Here is a 27,567-nt window from a genome sequence, read left to right on the forward strand (position 1 = left end):
ACATTTTCTATTTAAAACAGTTGAGAGAGAAGTCTTTAATTTTCTAGCATAATGTGGAAATTTGAAAGGAACGTTATGGGCATTCTGATTATCTCCACCTGGTTTTGAACTATGAAAGTAAAGAAATCTCCTGAAAATCCTGGATGTAACAGCAGTGGCTTGTTATTAACTTCTATGTCTTTGATTCAACATTCACGTTAGGGTCAGTTCCTCCAGCATGTTGTTTGGGTTATTCAAATCCTGGTCTCCATGCAGTGGGTTTTTGGCTTCCTGTACTTGCAGGTCAGATCTACTTTTCTAAAAATCCTTTTGTTAAAACCACTGTCAGGGGAGATACTGATTTTTGTGTTGATTTTGGTAACATTTCATACTTTGGTTTCCTTCATTTACACAAAATTCAGTGTTTCATGGGTAGGAAGTAAGCCATGAGTGAAACATGGGTTAAGGCCTTGATGCATTTAGAATACCTTTGTGCAGGGTATTGCTGTTAAAATGGATAACGAAATAAGAAGCAACTAACGACCATGTAATTCATTATGTTCTTTAAGGAAAAAGTGAAGGCATTTCTTTTTTGAAAGAATCTGTAATACTGTCTCAAAAATTTCCAAGAACTTGGCAAACTTCCTTTGAAAGAAATTGCAGGAGAAGATCAGGACTTCCAAAAAAAGTGCCAAAATATGTAATTTCTAAAATTACTTTCACTTTTGACACCATACTGCTGTTTCATAGCTATTAAAAGGGATGCTGCTGTGGGTAAGGAAGGACCTGTAAGCCCTGTTCACAGCATTCTGATCATGATCTCACACATAGGTAGATACCGCTTCTGGTTGTGCAGCATGGCTTTGGACCACATCTTAAAGCACTTACGATGCAGTAGGGATTTGAATGGTGGAGAACGCTCCCTGTGTCGCGATTCTTTCCTCAAATTAACTTGTGATTTGTCATGATGGCAGCAGCTGAGACTGTTAACGTGTGCCAACAGGCTTATACAGCTGTGAACCTCTGACTTTTGTACAGAGAGCAGTAACAGTGTAGAGCTCAGTGTCATGGTTGTGGGGATGCTTTTTTGGAATAACACAGTCTCATTTGGAAAGCAAAGACCTTTCCCCTGCTGCACCACAGCCATCTTCTCATGTACGAAACCCTGGCAGAAGGCAGCAGTTCAGTATGGTGCGCAGAGCACCTGCCTTCATATAGTGCGCCTTGGCTCATCTTTTCTCAGTTTTAGACAGCCAGGTCCTTATCACAGCGTATTCCTGTCACTTGTTTCTTGCCATTGTAGGCCTAGGGCCAACATGGCTCGACCTCTAGATACTGCCAGACAGTGCAAGTAAACAGCATTGTCACCAGTGACAGCCACCTTCCAAGGTGCTGGCCTTCTGGAAAGGACTGCATGGTTTAGGGGTTAATCTTGATGCCCATGAGATTTTCTGCTTGCTTTACAAGTGAATACTGAGTTTAAAAGACTTTTAAAGACAGACATATCATTCAGGTTTGCTGGAAGCATTGGTTAATAACTCATCTAGCAACTTGTCTAATCCTCATGTCGGAGAAGTCATGGTGGAAGAGGAGCTGTAACCTCCTCTGCACCAGCAGGAATTACCTTACTTAGCCTTGTCATTGTGCTCAGCCATGTCTGCAAAACTTGCTTCAGAGAGATTTGATTCAGGATTGTTCTCGCTGTACACAACTACAGCACTCGTAGGAGGTAGCTCCCAAGGAAATTCCTTTCCCCTTGCTCCATGGTGTGTGTCACTGAGTAAACGAACAGGCAGGGGCTTTGTGCTGCATTTCCCTCTGTCCCCCTGGCATGTGGCAACCAGCACACTAGCCCTTGAAAGGAAGCCCTTAGTTATTATATTCATTTGTGATTATATCTAGTAACAGCTGTACTTCTCAGCGGAAAATAGCCAAGTCTTCTGAGCTTTAAATACTCATTAAAAACAGGCACAGGTGCTTCACTGCTAGATTTTTGAATTAATGCATTGTCTTCCCCCCCTGATTTTTAAGGCTTTGTGTAATAAGCTTAGACAGCAACTAAATGATCCCGGAAGACTTCTGGTGAGAGTAGGATTCTCTTTACTCCCTGATATAGAGAATTATGGAGGATACCAGATACCAAAAGTTGGCAGCATTGCATTTAGTTCCTCCCTGCTTTGGTCTGTCACTTATTTTTCACCAGAAGCCTCAAGTGTACCTTTCCTCTCTGCTGCCCATCAGTTTTTCTTCTCTTTGGTGCTCCTAGCTCTGAAGTCCTTTGTCTTCCATTGAATTCGTTTTATCTCCCAGTTTCTGGTTCGCTGTATTTCACCACTTTCTGCTTTTGATTTTTCCCTTTCTTCCATTCTCTCTTACTCCCTGGCTGCTCGACCTTTTGCAGGGTCCCACGGCACACACCGCCACAGAGGGGCTGGCCCTGTGGGGCCCTGTGGGCAGCCCCTCTGTGGAGTTGTGCGCCCTGGGACCCTGCCCGACGCTCTGCAGCCCTCGCTCACCTCTGACCTTCAGCCTTGGCTACCGGAATCCATACTCCATCCTGACCTGCAACAAACGCAGTTTTCAATTATTGCCAATTATTCTTCCAATTTGTCTTTCTTGAAAGTGTTTTTTTTAATTTTTAAAGACGTGTCACTTCTGGGATACCTCCCTCCTGATACAGTGAGTCAACATTGTATGCACAGTAATTAAAAACACCTTGTAACACATTGCTTTGACAGATTTGTGTCAAGGCCTTGAATATTAACTATTTTAGGTAATACTTTGTATCATCAAGTGTAAGAAAGCTAATGAAAATGCATAGTAAATTATCTTCTAAAATAAATGCATGTCAGTCATTTAAAGGGAAAAGAGCATCTGACTATTTCAGGCGCAAAGCTGATCCATTCCCATCGCATTCAGTAGCAGATTTTCTGAGACAGGGACGGTATCTTTTGCTGGATGCCTAGAGGTTGTACATGCACTCCCTTTCCAAGTGGAACTTTGCTTGAAATGCAGGTCTGTCAGATGCGTAAAAGACTGATACACTGGAAACAGCAAACGGGAAGGGTTTTTCTAGCATTGTATAATAGTATGCCAAAAAAAGTCATCAGACTTCTGTAAGCAAGCAAAGCACTCCTATGAATTTTCCAATTTAGAGTGAAAATACTACATTTAGGATTTGAATGGGTTGAGGAGGTAATGACAGCCACTCTCCCCAGCTCGTCGTTTCTGTGACCGAACTTTAAAAGCTTGCTTATATAGGTCACTTCAGAGGTTTGTTTATGTATGGCTTTCTCTGAGAGATGTAGACAGCAGTATCAAGCGCTCAAGTGTTAGGTTTCTCTCCTATGTAAAGAAGTACTTACTGAACCATGGTGCTCTGAGGGTGGTTCATTTTGCTATTTTTAAAATGAAATTACAGGTTTTTAACTATGTAGATCAGATTTTGAAAATCAGAGGTAAATTATTTCCCATGTTTTGTTTTATTTTCTTCTCCAGATTCGTTACATTTCACAGACTCAAGGTTTGCCAGGAGAGCAGTTGTTAAGCATGGGAACGAAAACTGCAAGATTTTTCTGTAGAGAAACGGATGCACCATATTCTAGTTGGAGATTAAAGGTAAACAGTGTAATATGGTAGAAAACAGTATATTATTTTGTAAGCAGAGAGGCTGAGATCCACTATGATGTCGTTAGCTCCCTTCCACATCTCCTGCGATGTTTACCAGTCCCCACTGTGTATCCCTTCCGTTCTTCCCGTCCCCTCAAAGCAGCGCTCCGAGGTGATGCCCGCTGAAGTTTCCTCCCTGCCGACCGGCCCCGAGGCAGCTCTGCTGCTGCTGCCGGGCTCTGTGGTGGCTGGGCGGCCAGGTGAGGAGGGACCATTCAATTCAGATTAAGCCTTGTATCTTCAGAGGTACTAAACAAGATTTTTTTAATCTTTGTTTTTTCTTTTCATTTTTGCTCAGTCACTGCTTTTCACTTTGCTTTAAAGAATTTGTCTCCGAGGCCTGAACTGCTGTGTCAAAATTTGTTCAAAACTGGCTTCAGGACCAGAAGTTCCTAGGAGAAAGGGAATCAAGAAACAATATGAGTGTGTCTGGCTCATTTCCTTCAGATCGCATGCTAACACAGTCTTTGTTGCCTGAAAGATGCAATACAAATTAAAAAAAATGTGGTCTGCACACCTTCTCTCTAAGCAACATTACTGCACACTGGCTTTAAGCAGAGCTTTGACTTCCTATGCAAATACTTACTTTTTTTAAAAATTGTATTACTTCATGGTGTTGCTTCGCTGGATTTACAGAGGTCTGAGGGAGTCAGGAAACAGTTACAGTTGCCATAAAACTTCTGCAGTGACAAACAGCTGAGCAGCTCAAAGCACAAATTGCGCAACTCTCCACAGTGACTTGGTAAATCCCCGGCGCGCGTTGGGCCGAGCGGCTGGGGCTGGTGCTGCCCTGCTGTAACGCTGCCGGGTCGGGTTATGTAAAGCTTCTCCAATTACACCGTCCTGATTGTTCCAGTTTTCTGGGTTTTCAGAGGATTGATCATTAGACGACAGTTTACATCGGGCTTTTCAATGTCGGAGAACCCAAAAGAGTTCTTGATGCAAACAGCCCTCTGTATTTTCAGAAGCTCGTACCTTGCGGAGGTTAATTCTCTTGCATCAGACTAAATATTTTGGGGGAAGAAAGGAGATTTGGTACAGACTGTTGGTCATTACTCACAGTTTTTGTAAGAGTTAATTTTGGAAACTTTTCTGTAATCTGCATGTTAAAAAAATTTTTCCCTGCAGTCCTGCCTTTCCTCCTGCAATATGGACGCTTAAAACATAACCCACCTCCCGGTGCTGTCTGTGTTGAAGGAGGAAAGTTGTAACAGAAAGTGGTATTCCAGCTCCTAATCACTGAGAGGTGATCGCATTCCTTCTCTGGGATTAAATCGTTTGTTTCATACTTCAGTATTGAAAACACACTAACTGCTGTGTATGCAAAGGAATAAAAGCATAAAAATAACAAGAAAGAGAAAGAGAAATTGAGCAGAACCTGCCCGGTTTTTGTTTTAGTTTTTCCAGTGATGTGATGTTGGTGCTGTTTGGAGTTAAAAGTCTGAAGAAATGTGCTAAATACAAGTAGTAGAAAACCTGTGATGTGTAAAAATATAAGCACATGAGAGAGTTTCGTTTAACAGTGTGTTGCTAGGCTTTCAGCACTTGCTGTGTGATCTACAAACCATCTGTTGTTACCCAGTACTGTGAGCACTCTGACGTGAAATTCAGTGGTTTTTGTATTTCAATTTAGAAAATGAAAGTAGTCAGCAAAGCAACATGCAGATATACAATGGAAATATTAATTGTTTTTAAAAAGCAGGTTTATTAGACCAATAAATATGTAAAGTTACTTTGTAGCTTTGTAGCTGTAATTGTCCTTTATTGTCAACTTCTAAACTCAGCTTTCCTTTTCTTTTTTGAGACATTGGAAGAGCACGAGGCAGAGACAGGTATGAAGTCTAAAGAGGCCAGAAAATACATTTTTAACAGTTTGGATGATATAGTGCATGTGAGTATTAAAGCATTCTTCCTTTGCAAAAGGAATCTGTGATTTTAAAACATTTTACTAGTTGGAAATAAACACCTTTTAGAGTATTGTTTGTTGTGTATTAGTCATATCCATCATTCTCTGTGTATGTAGGAGAGGAAAATGCTCTGAGGAAAATGTCTAGCTATGTCAGCCCTTTGGACTTTTTATAATGATCTTTTTTTGTCATTGCTTGTGTTAAACAATGGTACTTGTCCCTGTGGTGGGGGGAACCCTTTCATTTTATGTATAATATATGCTTGCTCTTCTACCTTATGTGCCATTTTGAGTGAAAAAAGAATGCATATGGATCCTGCTTTCTTAACCATATAACTTCCAGTATAATTCTGCTATTTTAACAATGTAATTCTCAATATAATTATTTTTTCCTTTTTAAAAAAGAACTTAACTGTTTCTGCACTTGTTTAGCTTTATAACTCTCTAGTCAATTACAAAAGGAAATTTTTCATTCTCTTCCATATCCTGAAAAGAGAATAAAATCTTTTTGCAACATTTGCATTAATATATGTTTGAAATTATTTTTTGAAGACTACTTGGGTAGTTTAAGTTGAACCATATAAAGATCTTTATCCCAAATCTTACTTTTTAAATTCCAAATCCCAGACTGGAGTAAAGCCTTCAGGGCTTTTTAGCTGGGGAGGGTGCAAGGGGAGCAGTATGTGCGCAGGAAAAAGTCTCCGATTCCAAGCCAACCGTACTGGGGTAAGCCAGCAAATTCACTGTGCCCCACGTGATAAAATCATTCAATATTAGTATTTTATAGCAGAAGGCAGTAACAGAAATAGTTAAACCAATATGCGTGTCTTCCATCTGACTGTTCTGTTCAATGCCAGGTGAACATGGTGATGGATTTGGAAGGAAGTGACCTGTTGGCAGAGAAGGCAGATAGGAGGGAATTTGTCAGTCTGTTGAAGAAAATGTTGCTGATCGACGCTGATTTAAGAATCACTCCAGCTGAGACCCTGAACCATTCTTTTGTTACCATGAAGCACCTCCTTGATTTTCCTCATAGCAACCAGTATGTCACACACAAAAATTATTTTTTAAAATCTTCATTGCAGTGACTCGTGTATGATAGTGTTGTTTCTTCTGCGAGAAGAAGAGAAAAATCTTTTGTTGTTTTTGTAACACCTTAGAGAATTCTTTCAATTATTTCAATGTTACATACAGCTACTTGGTCAAGGAAACTGTTTGAATTACTATGTTTTTTTTCTGAATAGCAATATTTAGAGCAATAGATTCTGAAGTTATCATTTTTATGCCTGTTTGTTAAAATTCCAACACTGCAGAAAGTTGGGCTTGATTTTTGGAAATATGAAGAGCTTTAGTTCCTGTCAGTCATTGAGAGCTAGGGTAGGCATTTCCTCTTGAGGTCTCAGATACCTTCTTTTATGCATTGGTTGATGTGGAATACATTGGAAATTTTATTGCAGTCTGGAACTGTGTATTTCACTGTGAATTACCTAAAGTACAAGCATTTCACTGAAAGAAAGAACGAACTTTCCATCCCTTTAGTTTATTATCCTTCCTGCTGGTACGCAATTGTTAGAAAACGGTGTTAGATGCAAGGAGCAGGAAATAGCGGTATTTTTCTTGATTTTAAAATATGCATTACAGAGGCTTGCCATGAAAGTAGTAATAGCAGTCTGTCTTTTTTTCTGCTTCCGTGTGTGATGCCGTTCTGTGAAAATGGGAAATGTGGGCTTTGAACTATTTGTTTTTCCCTTGTTCTGGGAAGTAAAACAATTCCCCAGAACAAGGAAAAAACAAAATATACGTTTATTATTTATTATAAATTTATTATTCAATTAGACATTTAACAACATGAAATTCTAACTAAAGCAATTTATTTTCTTGTTTTGATAGAGTGAAGTCCTGTTTTCATATCATGGATATTTGCAAATGCAGATCAAATTTGTATGACTTAAGTAATCGCAATAAAACATCACTTATGAGACCGGTTGCCTCAGGCAGTGCAGCTAATCTGACAGCAAGCTTTACCAAAATCGGTCCAGTAAGAAGTCAGGTAAAAAGTTGTTTTTTCGGTTTTTTTTTTGTTGTTTTTTTTTTTTTTTTTTTTTTTTTCTTTAATGATAAATTTAGTTAATGCAGTTTCTCTAATTTCATACGTGAAATAAGTACATCTGTTAAGTGGTAAAATCTTCTGTCTTTTAGTCTCATTTTTTCCTAGGGTTTCCTTAAACAAACCAATGAGACTTCAGCGTGTTTCACAACTCGGTTCCAAGCTGGGTTTGCTGCGGCAAAGCAGTGCTGTATTGTAGGGCCCTCCAGTGGCCAGATGAGAGTGCTTATTGCAAAATGGATTCGATGTTTTAATTTATATAAATTATTTCAGTTGTTTAGTGTACAAGCTGGTGGGCTAAGTGTGTGAGAGATTTAGATTCACAGTTATAATGTTGCCTGTGTTGAATCTGTTCCCACAGGCATTAACTGCATCTGCCCATTCCGTTTTGCACCAAGGGATACCGCTGCAGGCAGGAACTGCTCAGTTTGGTTGCGGTGACCTTTTCCAACAGGCATTGATTATATGTCCTCCAACTATTCAAGGTATGTTTAACCGTAATTGTTACAGTTCCTGAAGTAGGAACGTTACTGTCTGTCTGTTAGCAGTATTTGAGTTTTTCCATTATGTCCGCTTAAGCTAGATGTTTAAAAGAGCTTCATTATGTAGTAAAAAAATTAGCATGGGAGTCGGATTGAGATACCTTGCACCTTTCTGAAAGAAACAGCAAATCAGCATCTGCAGAAAATCCAGAGCCCATCTTCATATACCACACAAACACACATATATGTATAGATATTTGTGCATATATATCTTGGATAAAATAGAGGGACATGATGTGGAAGCTGAAGCAAAAAAGGAGGGTATTCTGAAATAAAAATTGAGAGGGAACAATAAAGCCAGGGAAATATCAGTGCTGTGGGTTTTTTTGGTGATGTGGTTTTTTGTTTCTTTTTTGGTGGTTGTATGTGTTAGGGTGTTTTTGTTTGTTGGTTCAGTTGTGGTTGTTTGCTTGGGGTTTTTTGTTCGTTTTGTTGGTTCCCCCCCAGCCCCCCAACTACATCCCTAGGGTATCCTAGGGATAAGGATAAGAAAATACAACAGTTCTTGTGATAAATCTGTCTGGGTAATAAAGTTGGGGTATTTTACTGGGCTTCCAGGTGAATGTTTAAGAAAACATCTGGAAACTTGGATCTTCGTTTAAGGATGTAGCTGCCCTATGTAAACAGTGTCATATTTACTGTCCTATGTTATAATGCTTGGTAGAACTGCCGCAGCTTTCTGATGGCTGAAAAACACATAACTAGATCTTGGAGACTGTTGATTGAATTGTGCTGTGAGGAGGAAAGGGCAGCTTGGCTGAACTCTCCTGTATTACAAAGGATAAGATTGTTTTAAGCATACAGTTTTGTATTTATGGAAAGAAATAATTGACTGAGAGTTCTATTATCAGAAACATTTGAAAGACTGCAAGGTGGAAGTGCTAGCACAGAAATATTTCCGCAGTGTAGAAAAAGACCAAATAAGGCTATGCCTCTCCAGAAGGACACACAGTAATGCCGCTGACCTGTTTCCCTAACCGAATGCGTTTGCATCATGCAAATGTCCCTCCAATTTTTGAGGGGAGTCTCAGAACATATCAAGCAAAACTTGTTTTTTCAGTGTATAATGGGCTCATCAGAGAAGAGCTGATGAAAACCAGACTTTCTTGTCCTAGTAACAGTAATTTGTGGGGAGGGAAAGGTAGCTTATATTATTTGCTTATTAAGTTAGCTTGATTATAGTCTTCATCTCCAAAGATGCAATTTATCCGTCTTGGTGATGTTCAGCTTTATGTGGAGTTTAGATCTTGAAATGATGGAGTTCATAGGAAGTACGTTTTTGATGGTTTTTTCTTTTTAAAGAATGATTTTGGTACTCCTCTTTAAATCTCCCTCCACAGTTTGAAGTTCTAGAAATCACACTAGATTCACTCTGGGAAAAAAACAAACAAACAAAAAAACAAAACCAGAGAACAAAAAACACCCAAAAAACCCCCCACAAACAAACCCAGAACACTTTTAACCTAAACTTAGAGCCCAGGAAGTTTTTATCTCTTTTAGATAAAGACAGATACAGCAGACTTTATCAGTAATGTTATTTGTGGCTGCTGCATCTGTCTTGGGTTCCAGACACTCATGAAAGCTCTGAGTATTCGCTGTGCAGTGTCAGAGGCTATATGAGTTAAATGCATAGCTTCATACGGATTTCCTTCTGAGCACTTAGTATGGCTAACAAATTTCTTATTTAAATTGTATATATACTTTACGCAATGAAATATTCCATAATTTTAAAACCCTAATGTTTTATTGTACTCAGAAGAATAAAGCAATTATAGAAAAGGAAACAGTACAGGCAAATACTTTATCTGTGATCTGTACACTGTATTCTTAGTATGACAAATTTCCAAATTTAAGTTCTGCTACAGCTTGAATGAAGGGAAGATATTGTTTTCATCACATAGGTGACAAGCTGAGTTGCTGGCAGAGAGGGAAAGGGATATTAATGGTATCTGGCACTGCTTCAAGGTTTCCCTGCTTGGCTGCTCTGTCGAATATCTGAAGTGCTAAAGCTCGCTACTTCTAGCAGAGTTAAGATGTTGCTGTTCTAGATGGCTGCATGGAAAAAGTTAGTCAACAGCATTTCAAAATTAAAAACTTTGGAGTACATGGTTATAACTTAGTATTGTGTTACGACACAATTACGTCAGATGAATGTTTTCTTTCATCCTTTATTGTAAAGATTTAAAAAAACCCAAACAACCCACTTTTAATCTTTAGTAGTTCTTTAACAGTTGCCTACGAACACCCATTGCTTACGCTTTGACTAAAGCACAAGACACAAAATGCAGTTAGAAGATGAAATTAGTGTATATGCCTAGCTAGTATTTTTTTCTAGCATAGCTGTTCTGTACAGTATCTGTTGAAAAATAATTCCTCTTTTAGTTTAGTTTAACTTTTTTATCTTAAGAATTATTATTAGTAGTAAGCATTGCAGTGTTGCTATATGTCTGTTAGTTTCCAGTGACAATAGTGAAGTTATACCGAGCGCGAGCATCTTTTTCCTATTACGCTCTTGTGGTAACATTCCAACAGTGCTACGGTTTGCGTTATTTTGATGAAGGGAGGAATAAGATTATGAATTCTACTGAAAATGTTTGATGGCATATACAGAAAATTTTACTTTGTTTTCCCACAAAAGAGTTGGTAATCAATAGAGGCACATTATACTTGTGGTGTTGCCAGCTGTAAGAACTACGAGGAATGGGTTTCAGCTAGCTGGAAATACAGAGCATGCGATGTGCCGGAGTCAGCTGTGAGAAGCTTTGAAATTCAGTTCTGCTTACTTTTGTTTGCTTCCTTTCAAATATTTTTAATGGAACTTGTGATAAAGAGTAGAATGCTTAGCTTTGCAGAACTTTCTGCCAAAGTCATTCTGCTTTCTAGTAGTCTGTTTTCAAATAGTAGCTACGGGCGGTTCTTTCTGGAAATTACAGCATCAAATATTTGCAGAGACGTAATGGCACAAAAATATTTTAGATGTTGATATATTTGACTTGAAAGTCTGAATTGTGGAATTAGATCATAAACACATCAAGAAAAAAAAAGTAAAATGTTAGAAAATTATCCTTTATGTTTGTTTTTGGTTCTGAAAATATATGCAAGACTGGTGTTTTGCTTCAAGCTTGGGTATGTGTTTTTTCTCCCTGACAGGAATTCCTACAAACCATAGTAAACCCAGCAGTTTCTCGCTGAGGGTGGATAATGCAGTTCCATTGGTGACCCAAGCCCATGCAATTCAGCCACTACAGATTCGAGCAGGAATCCTTTCTCAGGTTGGCTCACTTCAAAGTAAAAATCTTGGTTTATTATTAAGCCCTGTAGAGTTGTATTGCAGTCTCTCTTCTGTGCTGAACTACAAGCAGCTAATGTAAATTCAGTTATTGCATGTGTCATGAAACCTTCTCTGCTTCACAACAGACCTGGTCGAACCAGACGCAGCAAATTCTGGTTCCTGCGTGGCAGCAAGTAGCACCAGTGGCAGCTCCTGCTACATCTCTGGCCTCTGATCCTGTGGCTGGCCCACAGAGGCTTGGAGACTGGGGGTAAGTCCACGTATATTTTGTACAATAACTTAATGGCTTTGGTTTAACAAGATCTACAGATGCGATGCCAGTGACTTGCAATATAAATTTATAATTAATAATTTGCAATTATGCCTACAAATATCTGAAGGGTGGGTGTCAGGAGGATGGGGCCAAGCTCTTTTCAGTGGTGCCCAGTGACAGGACAAGGGGCAATGGGCACAAACTGAGGCACAGGAAGTTCCGTCTGAACATGAGGAGGAACTTCTTCCCTCTGAGGGTGACGGAGCACTGGAACAGGCTGCCCAGGGAGGTTGTGGAGTCTCCTTCTCTGGAGATATTCAAGACCCGCCTGGACAAGGTCCTGTGCAGCCTGCTGTAGGTGACCCTGCTTCGGCGGGGGGGTTGGACTAGATGACCCACAGAGGTCCCTTCCAACCCCTACTATTCTGTGATTCTGTGATTCTGTGATAAAACTTCTTTTATTTTTCCTCAGGAAGCTGATTACCCAGGGCACCCATTACAATTCAGTGATACCACAGCCTCTTTTAACACATCAGATAACCTTGTCTGCCCCTCAGCCAGTTAGCGTGGGCATCGCACATGTTGTCTGGCCTCAGCCTGCAGCTACGAAGAGGAATAAACTGTGTCAGAACAGGTTGGTAGAATATTTCTAGCATTCAGAGATAGCATATATGTAGTTGCTGTTCAGTGGGCAGGGGAATAGCCTGTAAAAGTGGCATGTTTGTTAGCGACAGTTCTACTTAAATGGTGTTTTGGGAAAAATTGTTCTTTCTGCCCTAAGGTTTCAGTTTTCAGTACTATTTTGGTAATGCAGACTAGGTGGAAAAATACTTGAGATAGTAAGAGGTTTTAGTTCCTGATGATTAATATGTGCCTATCATGATAGCAAAGTTGTGTTTGTGGCCTTTGGGAAGGTATAAGAGTATATTGAGGTAGCTCTAATGAGATATTCCTAAGTTTATGTGCGTGAGGATATATTGGTTTCAGACAAATAAAAATACAGAGATACTATATAACAGGGTTGCATTATGCCTTATGGTCATCTTAAGAACAGCCTGTCTTTCACTGGTGGCCAAAAATACTTTAGCTGCTTGCTGAAGAAAATACGCTCTGCTGCCATACAAAGCGTTTGCAAAACTGTGGGATGCTCAGTAAAGGGGAAAACATGGATTATAGAGGGCAGTTTCAGCAAGGATTTAATCCAGAGGCTCCCAGCTTTTGTTTTCAGGGAGAATCTTTGCAGGATGTCTGGCCAGGTTTTGTCTGCTTGTTTTTCACCCAAACAGAATTTTAGTTTCTTTTTTTGTTTATAAGAAAAAGGGATTTTCAATGTATTGTGTTCAATGTTGTTACAAATTTCAGTCTTAGATAGTACTTACTTTGGATGTGGCAATGTAGCTTCTTATTAGCATGTTTCTGGATTTTTTTTTTTTTGTATTAATGTCTGAAATCATATATGGCCGAGTATTTATGACTGTTTCCTGTTCTATGTTTTTCTTTGTATTAGTTTAGGAAATTGGTGGTTTAACCTGCAGTGCTTTATTTATTTTTTGTTCAAAGTAGTACAGCTTTCAGGTCTGTTGGTAGAGATTCACTAAATGTCAAATGCTGTGTTTTCTTCACAGGAGCAATGTGTTACAAAATACCAATATTCAAAATTCAGCCTTTATATCTCCAAAGATACTTAACCTGAAGGCTGTAAAGAGAATAAGTTGTATAGAAGCACAGGACAATCATAACTCAGAAGGACAGGAAAGTAGCTGTTGTGGAGCATCGGTCAGGCTGGACCCTGATTCATCTCTTTCAACCAAACAGCGCCAGGCTATCTTCATTGCCGGTTCGCCCAGCCCAGCAGTCAGCGTGATCACCATCAGCAGTGACACAGATGAAGATGATGTAGGACGAACACATTCACTGAGAGAGTAAGAACTGATGTTTACTTTTATTAAGGGGTCATTTAAATACAGCTGTCTTAGCATAACTGCTGGATTTAATGAATCCAAGTTAGAAAAAGACAAATGATTCAGTTCTAATCAAATTTCACGAAGTTAACTCTGTAGCAATGTGTTCAAGTGAAAAATACTTTGAAAAGTCTACCTTGTTAGTACATCAGGCATTTGCAACAGGAAACAAATAATTTATTACTCTTTTGTGACAGATTTGGTCAAAGCAGAATATTTTTAGGTCCAGCACACTTTTTTTGCTTAATACTGTTATATCCTATTTATTCGTTGAACGTCAGTGTTCTGGCTTTGTATAATCAGTGTTATCGTTCTAGCAGTAGCATCCAGTAGATAATGTTACATACACGTGGGTAAAAATTACTTCTCTAACAGTATGAAAAGGTGTGCATTTGGTTATGAAAGCAGATGCTGAGCGTGTTTCCCCTCAGGAGTTTCTTTCACAAAGCTATCAAAGAAGCATGTATCATTTTAAATGAGGGCTTAAAAATTTAATATTTGTTCAACTTTTATTTTTACTTGTAAGGATTCTGAACTGGAGGAACTTGCGTTTTAAATCTAAACTTTGTTAAATGTTTCAAGGCGCTGAACTGCTGTAGTAAAATCTTTTATCTGCTCGTTTCAGTATTGATTCAGTAAAAAGTTTATTCATTTAGTAGGTTTCAAAAAAATGTAAGTTTATTCTAAAATTTCCAAAAGAACTCTGAAAAGGTTTAAAAATCTGTTTTGGATGTAAAAGAAACGAGGAATTGGATACTAATTTACATTTAAGGGACCTTTTCTAATATTTGACCATTTTTTTTATTCCATAATTGCACTGAAGTTGGTGGCGTGCGGAAAGAATGAATGAGAGACAGTAGGTTTGCTCACTTTCTTTTTGTGTGGTAGGTGTAAAGGTAGCCTTGACTGTGAAGCCTGCCAGAACACCCTGAACATTGACCGCGTGTGTTCTCTCAGCAGTCCTGATAGCACTCTGAGTACTAGCTCCTCGGGACAGTCTAGTCCATCTCCTTGCAAGAGATCCAACAGGTAAAAAGCTGTGCTCCTTTCAGTAAAAAGAAAGATAGTAGTATACAGCGGACTCAGTTTATAATAAAAAATGTGAAAGTTTTGTTATGTTGCCATCTGGTTGAGGCGAAGTGATGTATTTAAAAATTAATTTATTGGCCTGCAGTTGCATGGCATAGACTGTTCTTTTATGGTTCCTAACAGATCTGTCTTGCTACATTGGAAGTTTTCAGAATACTGAATGAATGATGCTTACACAGACAGTGTAAACATGTTGCACGCAACTTCCTTTAGAACAAAAATCTTCTAAGGTTGCAAAATTAAGTAAGCCAAAGTAGGACGTGACAGATTTGAAGTTACCAGAACATCTTTAATTTTTGCACTTTCTTGTTCTCCCATTGTGTATCTTGTGTTGAAATCTTTAATGATATTGATGCCTTTTTTCTTCTACCAAACGTAAGCTTCACTTACATGAACACTGTTCGTATGAGCAGCTTTTAAATATTTTTATCTTCACTGCTTGATGTCTACTTAAGCCTTCATTTTTGCACATTATTCAAAATTCACTCTTAGAAAAACATGCAATGCAACTCTGAAAATGAATGGCATGTTTGCTACAGTACCTGAGAATTTGACACTGAAGCATCTGTCTGTGTGATACTCAGACTTGAACCTGTGACTTGAGATATTCTGCTTGGGGCTTTTCCTGTTTCGGTCCCTACCCTTCAGGTGCTAACGTGTTGAAACTTTAGTTGTGGCTGTAAGTACTTAGCACTTCTACAAATCAGATTTCTAGATATGAGTATGGAGACCAAGAAACATTTGGGATATATAGTTGCTGGTATTGGTGAAAAGTTTGATTTAATATGATTTACTCAAAATCCCATTGAAATTCTGTGTTCTATGGATACAATTCTTTTTGTTTTCAAGCAATCTGTGGTTACCATAAGCATGACCAGTTCTTTTAGATTTATTCTACAGTTGACTTCCTATTTTCTGTAAAATAGTTTGATATATAGAACAGAGTGATTAAAACTCAGAGCAGTTTCATTGTGTGAAGTGGATAAGATTGGAGTCTTAACAGAAAAAAAGGTCTGTTTAAAGTAATTAAAGATTCTATCACAGCATATATTGGCAAGGAAATGGAACTGCTAGTCTGTACAGGCAGGTTTATTTGTTTCAAATTTTGGACAGCCTGACTTGATGATGCTTTTAGTGGATAGTTTATAGGTATAAATGATTCTGTTTATATAAACACAACCCTCTCCCCTAAAAAAAAGTGGAGGGGGCAGACTTTTGTGTGAATAACTTTGACATCTGTTTGGCATTTTGAAAGGCCTGAAATCTTTGAACAAATCATAGAATGGTTCAGGTTGGAAGGGACCTTACAGATCATGGAGTTCCAACCCCTCTGCCATGGGCAGGGACTCCTTCCACTAGACCAGGTTGCTCGAAGCGCCATCCAGCCTGGCCTGGAACACTGCCAGGGAGGGGGCAGCCACAGCTTCTTTGGGCAACCTGTGCCAGGGCCTCACCACCCTCACAGTAAAGAATTTCTTCCTTATATCTAGTCTAAACCTACCATCTTTTAGTTGAAAGCCATTACCCCTTGTCCTGTCACTACATACCCTTGTAAAAAGTCCCTCCAGCTTTCTTGTAGGCTCCCTTCAGATATTGGAAGGCTGCTATAAGGTCTCCCGGGAGCCTTCTTTTTTGCAGGCTGAACAGCCCCAGCGCTCTCAGCCTTTCCTCATAGGAGAGGTGTTCCATCCCTCTGACTGTTTTTGTGGCCTCCACTGGACCCGCTCCAACAGGTCCATGTCTTTTTGTGTGCTGAGGGCTCTGGAGCTGGATGCAGGACTCCAGGTGGGGTCTCGCCAGAGCAGAGTAGAGGGGCAGAATCCCCTCCCTCGACCTGCTGGCCACGCTTCTCTTGATGCAGCCCAGGATGTGGTTGGCCTTCTGGGCTGCGATTGCGCACTGTTAGGTCATACTGAGCTTCTCATCCACCAGTACCCCAAGTCCTTCTCCTCAGGGCTGCTCTCAATCCATTCTCCGCCCAGCCTGTATTTTTGCTTGGGATTGCCCTGACCCAGGTGCAGGGCCTTGCACTTTGCCGTGTTGAACTTGATGAGGTTCGCACAGGCCCACCTCTCCAGCCTGTCCAGGTCCCTCTGGATGGCACCCCTTCCCTCCAGTGTGTCTCTGCATTGTTGGACACTGAATATGCTGAAAGGTGTAGTGGGTTGTTCTGCTCTATACTGTCCAGGGCTGGGAAGACATGTTCTAAGGAGGTGACGTGTGTAGTCTGGTGAGTGCTAAAATGAGGGAAAGGTTTTGTTTACTGAAGATGCAGCTTTGTGTTGCGCTGAATCCAGTCACACAGGTTTTTGAGTGAATTAGTTTTTTGTTCGGTTACTGAACTGATGCAACTTATTCTGCAGACACAACTGCTAGATCCAACAACAGTATAGTAATGAAGCACGTGGATAGTTTTTTCATTTTTTTAGGGTGACTTGATGTAGAAGATAATCCCAGACAAATTTCCGCCATTTCCGAGACTTTGGAGATGTTAATATAAAAAGTTGCCAGAGTTAGATAGATGGACTAACCCAGGTGTATTTCCCTGGTCCTGTTTTTAAGCATTTGTCATTTCTGACTGTAAAACAAGAGAATAGCTAGAAGCATTTCAAGAATTTCCATTCAAATGGTTAAATTTTAGTAAAGATTTAGGTAACAAGATGTGCCTTATACTGGGAGGCCTCAGGTGATCTTACTGGTTGCTAGTTAAAATTGTCAGTAATGCTTATGATATTCTTTAATATCAAAATGTTCAAAACTACAGACAGATTTTTTATAAAGACCGGCTTGATTTTACAGTGTTTTTTTTAATTGCAAGGAACTGACATGTAATTCAATTCACCTCTGTAATTCAACTGTATGTCAATAGCAGAGCAGTGCATCAGATTCTGGTTTCATTAGCTTTTGATTTGGAGTAAGTCATATAATTAGTAACTTGAATCAAAAGTTAAGAATATAGAAATATAATGAATTGTCACAGTATCACTCTTTGTTACTTAAAAAAACTACTCGGAATTAACCAGCTCTGTTGACCAAGACTTCAGGCTTTTTTGCTGGCCCTCATAGTGTCAAAGTACTTTTCACAAAACATTAAATTTTATAAATACTTTTACTTACATTTTCTTAATTTAATCACCATGCTATAAGGACCTGTTACATTCGCTATAAAATCACCAAAGGACTTGGCCATATGTTTAGGGGTCAGTCAATTCACTGCTGTTACTTGCTTGGTTTAAGTTAAGCATGTATTCCACCAATTTGTAACATAGACTGGAGTTTTCATGTTTTTCTAATTTATAGAAATTCCTGATTCTCATGCCTGTCCTTTCTAACCAGGAACTTTATTCGCATCTACACTTACTTACTCACCACCCCGTATCATTCTTTTTACCTTCATCAAGTGAATGATGTCTCTTGCTATCTTTATAATCCATACCTGGCACTGTCCTGGACTAGTTAAATTTCTTTTGTTGTTGTTAGTGATGTGTATGTGATGTACCTTTTGCTTGTGTAATAAGTAATACATAAATGAGATTAATATATTTTCTGGCAATATACCTAATTGAAAATTAGTTTCCTTTCCCAGGTTGTTTACTGCTTGCTGCCTAAAAGGTATTTGGTTCTGGTTCCACTGCTTGACCTGTGGTCTTGCTTCTGGCAGCTGGCACTTACCATCATCTTAGCCTTTTCTCCTTCTGATACAAGCATGGAGCTTCAATAAATGTTAGCAAAGGCTGTTATTATGAGTTGGTTTCTCCACCTCTTTCCCCTTCCAGCTGCTAGATAAAAGTGGTTGAATAAATGAGCTTGCACCACTTGACCAGCATGGATTTCACAGACCACAAATGCCAAAATAGCCACCATGTAAACAGAGGGTTGCATTTGTCTCCTTAATCTAAATCTATGAAAAAGAATCTATCGGTCATGCCCAGGCAGTGCTCTCTGGGGGAGCTTCAGAGACCTGATTTTTCAGTAGATCAGGTCTAGCGTAGCTGCTGGTAGTTGATATGCGGATGAGAGGAGCTGCCTGCTGCTGTGCAGATTGCTTCCTCTGCTCGCTCCATCCCATTCTGACTCTCACGGGCCCTGGGGATGGCTTTTCACAGACTCTGGGATGTGGCTGATTTCTAGAAGGAAATTAAATCAGTATGCTCTCATTTGCTAGCACAGTAACCATCAGGAGGCCTTTATGTTTTGATTCAGGAAGAAATGAAATAATCTTCTTCAACCCTCTGTTTGACCTAAAAATCTGAATTTCGATGGTTTACAAGTACAAGAATATTTGAAAAATAAATTACAAAGTGTGTGCAAGTTGGGTTACACATCAAAGTATTTATGTAGTAGTTATCTTCTTTATCTGAGCCTTGGAATTTATGTATAGAATGAGTTTGAATATTGAACTGCCATCTGAATGTCTGTGCTTGTATAATTAAAATGTAACATTTTTGTCCACCTTTGAGTAGTTTCACTTCCATAAATTTTATGTGATAATTTAGTAAAATGGGTCTATACTATGAAAATGCATTTGTTTCAGTGCAATACTTTTGTTTTTTGATAGTATGTCAGATGACGAACAGGAAAGTGGATGTGATACAGTGGATGGTTCCCCAGCTTCAGACTCTTCAGGACATGACAGCCCATTTGTGGAAAATGGCTTTGTAGCTAGTACCAATAAAAATAAGGAAGCAAGAGCATCGGGTAATCCTGAAACCAAATCAGCTGTTTGCACGGTAGTGGTACCACCAATGAGACTTGAAAACAGATTCCATCTTGATGAGCAGATGGTGAATACAGGTAAGTTAGTTCAGGTGTTTACTAGTAGATAAGAATAGAAATTTAAATACTTGTTTGATAGCCATACACATGAAGATTTTGACCTACTCATATATCTGCTGATATGTAATAAACACTTCTGAATTGCGTTGGATTTTGACTTTAATTAGTGTATTGTTTTATTATTTCTCCCTGTATGCTGAAGCAAATGAAACTTTGTTTAACTTTTGTTAGAAGAGAATAGGGACAACAAAATGATAACATTGTTCATTTGTGTCTTGGAAGATGCTACGTGCCAGCCACTGAAAAAGAGTCGGTCTGTCCTGGGAAGAATAAACCAGTCTTCTATGGTAGGAAACCGTCAGCAAAAACTGACATCATCATTCCATCAGCAACATGTAAACTTCAGTCAGGTATGTGTACTTACTCACATCTAAGAAACATTATTTTCTGTCTTGAGGTTCCAAACATGCTGAAAGCTCACAATTTCAATTGCTGTCAATGGCAACTGCAGGTTTTCAACAGCTTGATTGCAGAAGTGTTCAAATCTTGAAAAACGGATTTCAACGTACTGGACAAGTCATAAGTATCTTTCACTTTTGGTCATTTTCTTAAAGCAGCATTTTAAAAAATGATTGAAAAGCCAGAGTGGGAAAATTATCAATGCCTGCACAAAATCAAAGCACGAGACAAAACGAAAAATGTGTTGGCGTATTTTTTTTTTTTCCTACATCCAAATGCTAAATGTACATAGTGTGCAGTTAAACACTGTGGCTGTGTTTCAGTCTTGTTCTGTTCGTAGTGTGCATGAAAATGCTTGTAGTTTGAGTATCCAGAGATGAGACAGAGCTTAGCAAACCCAGCTCTTCCTTACCTTGGCTGCCAGGTGGTGAAGCTGGGGGGAAAGAGGTTGTGATTGTAGTTCAATCCCGTGTTGGAAGATACCCAAAGTTCATGTAAAAGCTACTTTTATCGTTACCCAACACCATAGTAAACGTGTCGATTGTGGCTGAGAGCTGAAGTTGACACACGACATCGAGTTTAAGCTCTTTTTAATTGATTAATTTTGAGTTGTAGCTGCATTGAGCTTTTGGTTAGATACCTGGAGGTACATTTAATATAAGAGCAGTACCTGTTTGTGTAGGTCCTGCAGAGTAACTGTGAATATTGAATTCCAAGTTAAATACTAAATGCAAACGTGCTATGTGTAGATAAGAGGATTTACCAATAAGGACTTGAATAGTTTAGATGGAAAGAAACATTTAGGTGGGTGACACTGTCTCCCCTTCTGCATGATTATGCAGAAGGATTGGTTTAATTAGTTCTAAGCAAACGTTAATATGATCAGCATAGTATTAATTTTTAATCTCTTCAATGACTGCAGCTCCTCAGCCTCTTGGCAGAAAGTGTAGAACATTATTTTCATTACAAAAATTTATGCTGATCCTTCCTTCTTTGGTAGATCCCCTATGTAGTTTGAAGTCTGCATCATTTAATGGGAGTAATTGATTTCCAGTCTTTCTCTGTATAACTGTTAATGATTGCCACATCTTCCTGTGATCATAGCCCTAGACTTCTGTTTGCCTAGTTGTCTCAGATATTTTCAATCCGTTTATTATTTTTTCTGCTCTCCTCTAAAATTTCTCTCCTATTTGTCCTCTTTGTGCCTCATTATGGTGCCCAAACTGAATGCAGCACTTCCAATTGATGCCAAGCCAGTGCTGAGTAGAGTGGAATAAGCACCTTGCTCATGTGATACATGGTATTTCTGTTAAAACAGCCCAGCATGGCATTTTTTTTTTCTTTTGCAAGAGCATTAAAATAACTTGTGTTCTGTTGACCATCTCTTATTGTCAGATTTCCTGTCTGTGCTACTTTCTAAATAGCTAATACATTTTTTTTGTTTAAGCATTTAATTATTCCTGTCTCTATATTTCTCTTGATTTTAAGTTGACTAGTTTTAGTGCATTATTCCATTTTTCAAATTCTCTTTATACTTGGAAATGTTAAGGCCTGCCCATTTCTCTGTGTGGACAGGTTCAGCACTATGGATCGGGGCTGCAGGAGTGGAACGGAAACTATGCTCATCGGAGGCAGCAGGCTTACATCCCAGCCAGTGTTGCCGGTCTTGCTTTCTCCCTTCCACAAGGAAGTCCAAATCCCACTGCCGTGCACGCACATCTCCCTGGAAGTACCCACCTCGGAGGACAGCCTGCTATTCTTCCGTACCCCTCGTCGGCACCCCTTAGTACTGCTGCACCTGTTGCCCACCTTCTTGCCTCGCCGTGTACCTCAAGACCCTTGTTACAACATCCGACGTACAATATATCTCATCCCAGTGGCATAGTACACCAAGTTCCAGTTGGCATAAATCCCCGTCTCTTGCCTTCCCCAACCATTCATCAGACTCAGTACAAACCAGTTTTCCCACCACATTCGTACATTGCAGCATCACCTGCTTACACAGGATTTCCATTGAGTCCAACAAAACTCAGCCAGTATCCATTTATGTGAGAACTCAAGTGTACAGTATGTTGAGGAAGCTCAATGATACGGAAGTTTGATTTAAGAAGCAGCATGGTATTTATTAAATATTAGCCATGGCACAACAGGAAAATTATTTTTTTGAATCATGTAGACTTGGGTGCAATTTAAACAACCTTGAGCTTTAAAAAAACTCACTTTTAATGTGTTTTGCACATTTGGTATAACTTGTCTTTGGTCATGTTTTCTTCTTATATAGTAACTTTAGGCAGGTGACTTATGGGAGCAGAAATCTGGTTTTGCTCCTGCTATTTTTTATAAAATTGCCTTCTAACTAGTGCAAGACACGTCTACATTTGGGAAGCCATTCAGTGTACAGAACTAGAGCAACAGATGCACATATGTCAGCAGTACGGTGTAGAAGTAACTTGTTTGTATGGCGTATCTTGGTGTTTAAATGTTGAGTCACTTATCTAAAAGTTGAGCTGTTGTTCTTCACATTGCATGTGTCTTTTGCATGGGCAAAAAAGCCTAAACATTGCTCTTAAATGTTGTTGTCCTAATAATATCAGCTGCATTGTAAACTGTTCCCACACATAGTGCCTTAAATATTTGAGGTTGTTAATGTTATTACTTATATATAAATGTTGAGGACTGCAGCACTTAAAAATTTGAATCTGCTGATTTTTTGATAGCGTAATGCTCAGTTTGGGTTTCGTGTGGTATGATTTTAGTATTGGGTGTGTTTTCCTTATCGAAAAGGCAGCATGTTTTGCTGTAGCTGAATTTTGCTGTCTTTTTTTCCCCCCAGAATGATCTAGCTTCAAGACAAGACTGTAGTAGTGCTTAAGAAAAGTTGATTCAGTAGCTATTGAGTAGTGACACACAACACAGTATTTCGTACTGGTAAATGGAACTGCAATACAACCTAAGTAGTTTATTTTTGAAGTGTTTGTCTAATTGGATTTAATAAAATGTTTAGAGGTGCGGTAGGCATGACTGACTAGCTAATGAAAGAAAAAGCCAAGTGCTCGTTGATCCATGGTGTGGTTTCATCTTAGCTTGAGCAAACCATGCAGTATTTAATAACTAGTAGCAGAATATTTACTATTGAAGCTTGAAAAGATGTGAGTTCTTTGTGTGCAATCTTTCATTTATGCATGGGAGAGATTTTAGTCTTTTTACTTTATAGTATTTGTTTTAGCCTGTTGCGGGTGTTTGCTTATTTAATACATTCCGTCAGGGACGTAAATTACATGCTTTTTGCATATTTTTTTTTTTTTCTATAGGAAGTGTGTCTTTTTGTTTTTTGTTTTGTTCAAATGAAGTTGCTTTTGCAGCACCAAAGACTTAATCATCCATTTCCTATAACAGGTAGCTACTTTTTCATAGACCTCAAGTATACTGTAGTGTAGAGATGGGATTTACGGAAGGTATTAAGCTGAGGCTGTGTTTTAGCTTATGGGCAAGTAATAAATTGTATCATTTATCTTGAATGTATCATAGATAAGCTGCTATATAATGATTGCCACTTCAGATAGCTGTGAAATTAGGTGATTAACTAGTTCTTTCTTAGCCTTCTGATTTCTGTACGAGTCTAATTACATGAAATAGAAGCCGGGTTTTGGGTTGGTTTGTTTTGGGGTTTTTTTGGTTGTTTTTGGTTTTTGTTTTTTTTTTTTTTTTTTTTAGTTTTGTTTTCATGTTTGAAGTGTCATAACTACTATACTGTAAATGGTGGAAGATGATTGCGTATGTTTTTTTGGGGTGTGTTATTTGCATCAGTATTTTATCTCCATTAACTTTGAGCTCATCACTGCATATAAGTGGATGTATTGATGTAACTTAATTTTTTTATGTTTTCATATTGGCATTGTGTAGACACTTAAGAAGCTGCATCTTGCAGGCTTGACTTAACTTTTTTTTAAAACAAAATCTGGAATACAATCCTTGCAATGTTGACTGGAATAAGAGTGCAAAGCATTTTGAAAATAACTCTGTCAGTAAGCTAATAACTGGTAATTTTTTTCTTTACTCCACTAACACAAGCAGTGTTTTATTTAATGAATGTCTGAATGAGATAAATGTGCCTACATTTGATTTATTTTTAAGTAATAACTAAAATACAACAGTATTAGATGATAAAAAAATAATAAAAATACCAGCAGTACATTTTTAATCACACTGAAAATTAAGAAACCTAACTTTTCCCAAAAGTTTCAGTGTTTTTAGTAACCAACTCTATGCATTTTGTACAAGTGTGTGTATATAAAATATACATTAGAAACTAGGAGTATCCTGATGAATTTGAGATCTTATCAACACATACATAAAACCTAAGATAGGGAGTCAAGAAAATGCTCGAATTGGATATCCACCTTACCACTTCAAACTCGTGCTGTAGGTCCAGCAGATGGTTTTCTGTTCACTCCCTTGTGTTGGGAAGCAACGTCGTTTTGGTGCTTACTCCATTGCAGGCGATGGACACACCAAGAATCACCAGTGCAAATGGAGTAAATCAGTTTTGTATTATGATAACAAAAAAATACTGCATTTTTTTTTTTCTGGGGCCATGGGGATCTTCATTGGTCTGTTGTATTTACTGTACTTTCTTTTTACTGTGCTTAAGGTTTTAAGCTAACGTTCTTGTTAAATTGACACAGTTATCTGTATATCACAACATTGTCCTCCCATATGCAGGAGAAAGTTGCTGTAAACACGCCCCAAATTGATCTGCTGCTCTTTCTATGTATCGCAATTTTAGAATTGTCTGCATTTCAAAGAATGAAATATTTGAGATCCTGCCACAGCTCAAATTCAGTACAGCGGGTGACTTTTCCCCCTTCTTGCAATACGCTCGGAGAGAACGGACTCTTGTGACTGCAAGAGTCCGGGGCCCATCTGCAGAAAAAAAAAAAAAGCTTTCAGGGCGAGGGCCTTTTCTGTGAAAAAAGTCATCCTCTGAGAAGCATTTTTACATGTTACCGTTTTAATGCCTTTTTTAAATAAAACACTGCATGACTACAGAATTGCATATCTGCATATTACTTTAATTTGCAAGATTTTATATGAACTTATTCTGTTCAGTTTTTAACTTCAGGGTGTTTTATTGGTCAAATATGCTACTGTATTAACTTTTTTTGGTTTTAATTTTTAAATTTTCTGTTTTTACTGCTAATTAACTTGGTTTGTGTTAAGTAAAAGTTAAATCACACTGCAAGCTGTAGGAAGACTTGTTCTAGAAATACCCAGTGATAGAGACTTGATTAATGAGTTTGAACTGTTACTGTTTAACAATTTGTAGACTTGTGGCTTTTTTTTTGCTTTGGGTTTCTCTGCTACACTAGTTCGCCATGTAGCAATTGCACTGTGCAATATTACAATATGAGGACTGGGAAAATTTTTTATGGATGTAATGTCTCTTACAGTTTGCGATTAGTATTTCTTTCTAGTTCTCAGTGATTTAAATGTGACCAAGCCTTCTGTACTTTGTCACAAAAAGCGGGTTTTCCAGGTGACTATTTTGGTGAGTGTCAAAATAAGAATTTATGGTGTATTACTGTCGAGATTCACTTTGAATTAAAATATATATTGCAGCAGATGACTTTTGGTGGCTTTCATTTTTTGCTGTGTTATGTCAAGGCTGGATTAAGGTAAAGGTAATGAAAATTCACAAGGAGGGCTCTTTAAATTCTGATACAATCATATGACTAAGCTTCTCTTCTTTCTGAAATTTTGAATTTTACTAACTTTCAAGGTTTGCATAGGAGGATCTTGAGAATTCTGCCTTTTGCGTAGCCGAACCTTGAAGGTGATTTGTTCTGGATGTCCCACTTTCAGAACCTTAGGAAGAGGTTATCTGGCCCAGATTCCAGCAGATGCATTGCTGCTGCTGCAGTTGGTATCAAGCCTGTGGCGACTGCCTCTTGGCCAGCAGGCAGGTGGTCTGGCTGCCGCGCGTGGCCTTGCGCGGTCGGCAGCTCCAGATGGCCAGCCCCGTATGGACCGGGCTCGTCTGCTGCTGCGGTTGCCAGCCAAATGTGCTCATTCTGCCATGGGGTTGCAGCGCGTGCTGAAGTCTGGTGGCTTGGAAGCTGCCACGAAGGAGGCTGTTGGATATGTGTATTTATGAAGTAGCGTGGTTTCTGTGCTTAACCTCGCATTTAAGGTGCTGTCGTAAAAGAAACGTAAAAGACTGAAGCAACAGTGCAATGTATTTTTGATACTAAAATATTTCAGAATTGACAGCAAGCTTCACTTCGCTAAATGTGAGGTGCCGTTGTTACTGAGCCTGCACAACTGCCCGCTCTTCTGCAGGTTGGTCATGCTGTCTGCAACGCTTCTCCTGCTCCTTAGGCTACATGAAACCGCAGCGCTGTCCGAATTCTGCAGATACCTCGGTTGCTGCGAAAGCTGCCTCCCGTTCATTGTTTATGGATAGACTCACGTGTTTTAGATGTGCGTTGGTGTTGGTATCTATAGCCCACATTTCCCGTGGAAAACAGGGCCAGTGCCTTGGTGTACTTTACACTCTCGACTTTGGCAACATCTAATGAACAAGGAAGGCAACTTGAGCCTTTGGGAAGGAATGTGCTGTTGTGAAGTCCTTTCTGGTTCTGCTTTTTATTAGTAATAATGTCCAACTGTCCCCTGTGTTCTTTGCCGACCTGTGGAAGGGTAGCACTAGGACAGAGTAAGTAATCTTCCTCTCAGCTGCGTTTAGGATGACTAATACTGGTTTAAAATCTGGCGAGTATTTTTCCTGTCACTAAATGCAAAGGACAAATCTGTAGTGCAGTTGTGATGGCAGATTCATCCAAGGAAAAGCCTTCAGAGTCAACGGGGCTGTCACATGCTACCGATCTGTAGTGGGACAGACTGGTTCAGGATGATGCTATGTTTTCCTCAATGAATTAGCCTAGGTTTTCAGCTGGAGAGAGGATCAGTCTCTGGGAGGCAACAGAGAAGCTACTGTTGGTATCACTCGCAGAGTAGCACAGTCCTGATGATCGTGGTAGGTTCACATTAATCACCACAACTCACGTGTACGGTGACTTAGCTCCAGTAATGAACGGAGGTAGTGTGAGTCCAAGTTTTGGAAGGGTTGTGAAACACTCCTGCTCCCCGCTCCAAGAGCTGTGCCCTCCTTACCAGCCTGTAGTGTATACGGCTCGTGGGGTGCCGAGCTCTGGGGAAGTGCTGTAGCCCCTCCTGCCTCGCCTCCCACGCTGAATGACACGTGACCAAAACGGTCAATCTGACACCAGTGGGATCCTGCTGTGCGGGAAAGCTTAGTAAATCGTAGATAAAGTTTGGTGGTGATTGCTGTTAATTATATAACCTCCCACCTTTCACCCGTAAGAAGGTGCATGTTCTCTCTCAGGAGAGCTGGGTACGTGCTCTAAGCAGATTGAGGTAATTCTACCTGCCACTGTCTTGGGGAAAAGCACCATTCTTTCTTAGAATGATGAAGCTTCATGTTGAGAGGATGAAATACATATTTGAATGGATT

The 27,567-nt window shown here is 39.2% G+C and overlaps 1 protein-coding gene across 1 annotated transcript in view; it reads left to right on the top strand.

Annotated features, from left to right (window-relative positions):
- The window catches only part of HIPK3 (homeodomain interacting protein kinase 3), an 81,765-nt gene extending 56,109 nt beyond the window's left edge, over window positions 1–25,656 (top strand). The window contains exons 4-16 of the mRNA XM_075425417.1: window positions 3,478–3,597; window positions 5,453–5,539; window positions 6,412–6,596; window positions 7,445–7,604; window positions 8,023–8,146; window positions 11,354–11,475; window positions 11,621–11,745; window positions 12,221–12,382; window positions 13,374–13,670; window positions 14,598–14,738; window positions 19,357–19,592; window positions 19,857–19,984; window positions 21,609–25,656. Coding sequence (XP_075281532.1) covers window positions 3,478–3,597; window positions 5,453–5,539; window positions 6,412–6,596; window positions 7,445–7,604; window positions 8,023–8,146; window positions 11,354–11,475; window positions 11,621–11,745; window positions 12,221–12,382; window positions 13,374–13,670; window positions 14,598–14,738; window positions 19,357–19,592; window positions 19,857–19,984; window positions 21,609–22,085 — 2,364 coding nt within the window. The 3' untranslated portion in view covers window positions 22,086–25,656. The remainder of the gene's footprint in view (window positions 1–3,477; window positions 3,598–5,452; window positions 5,540–6,411; window positions 6,597–7,444; window positions 7,605–8,022; window positions 8,147–11,353; window positions 11,476–11,620; window positions 11,746–12,220; window positions 12,383–13,373; window positions 13,671–14,597; window positions 14,739–19,356; window positions 19,593–19,856; window positions 19,985–21,608) is intronic.
- Window positions 25,657–27,567: the final 1,911 nt, after the last annotated feature.

Source organism: Opisthocomus hoazin, chromosome 7 (genome assembly GCF_030867145.1).
Source record: "Opisthocomus hoazin isolate bOpiHoa1 chromosome 7, bOpiHoa1.hap1, whole genome shotgun sequence".
Classification (NCBI taxonomy): domain Eukaryota; kingdom Metazoa; phylum Chordata; class Aves; order Opisthocomiformes; family Opisthocomidae; genus Opisthocomus; species Opisthocomus hoazin.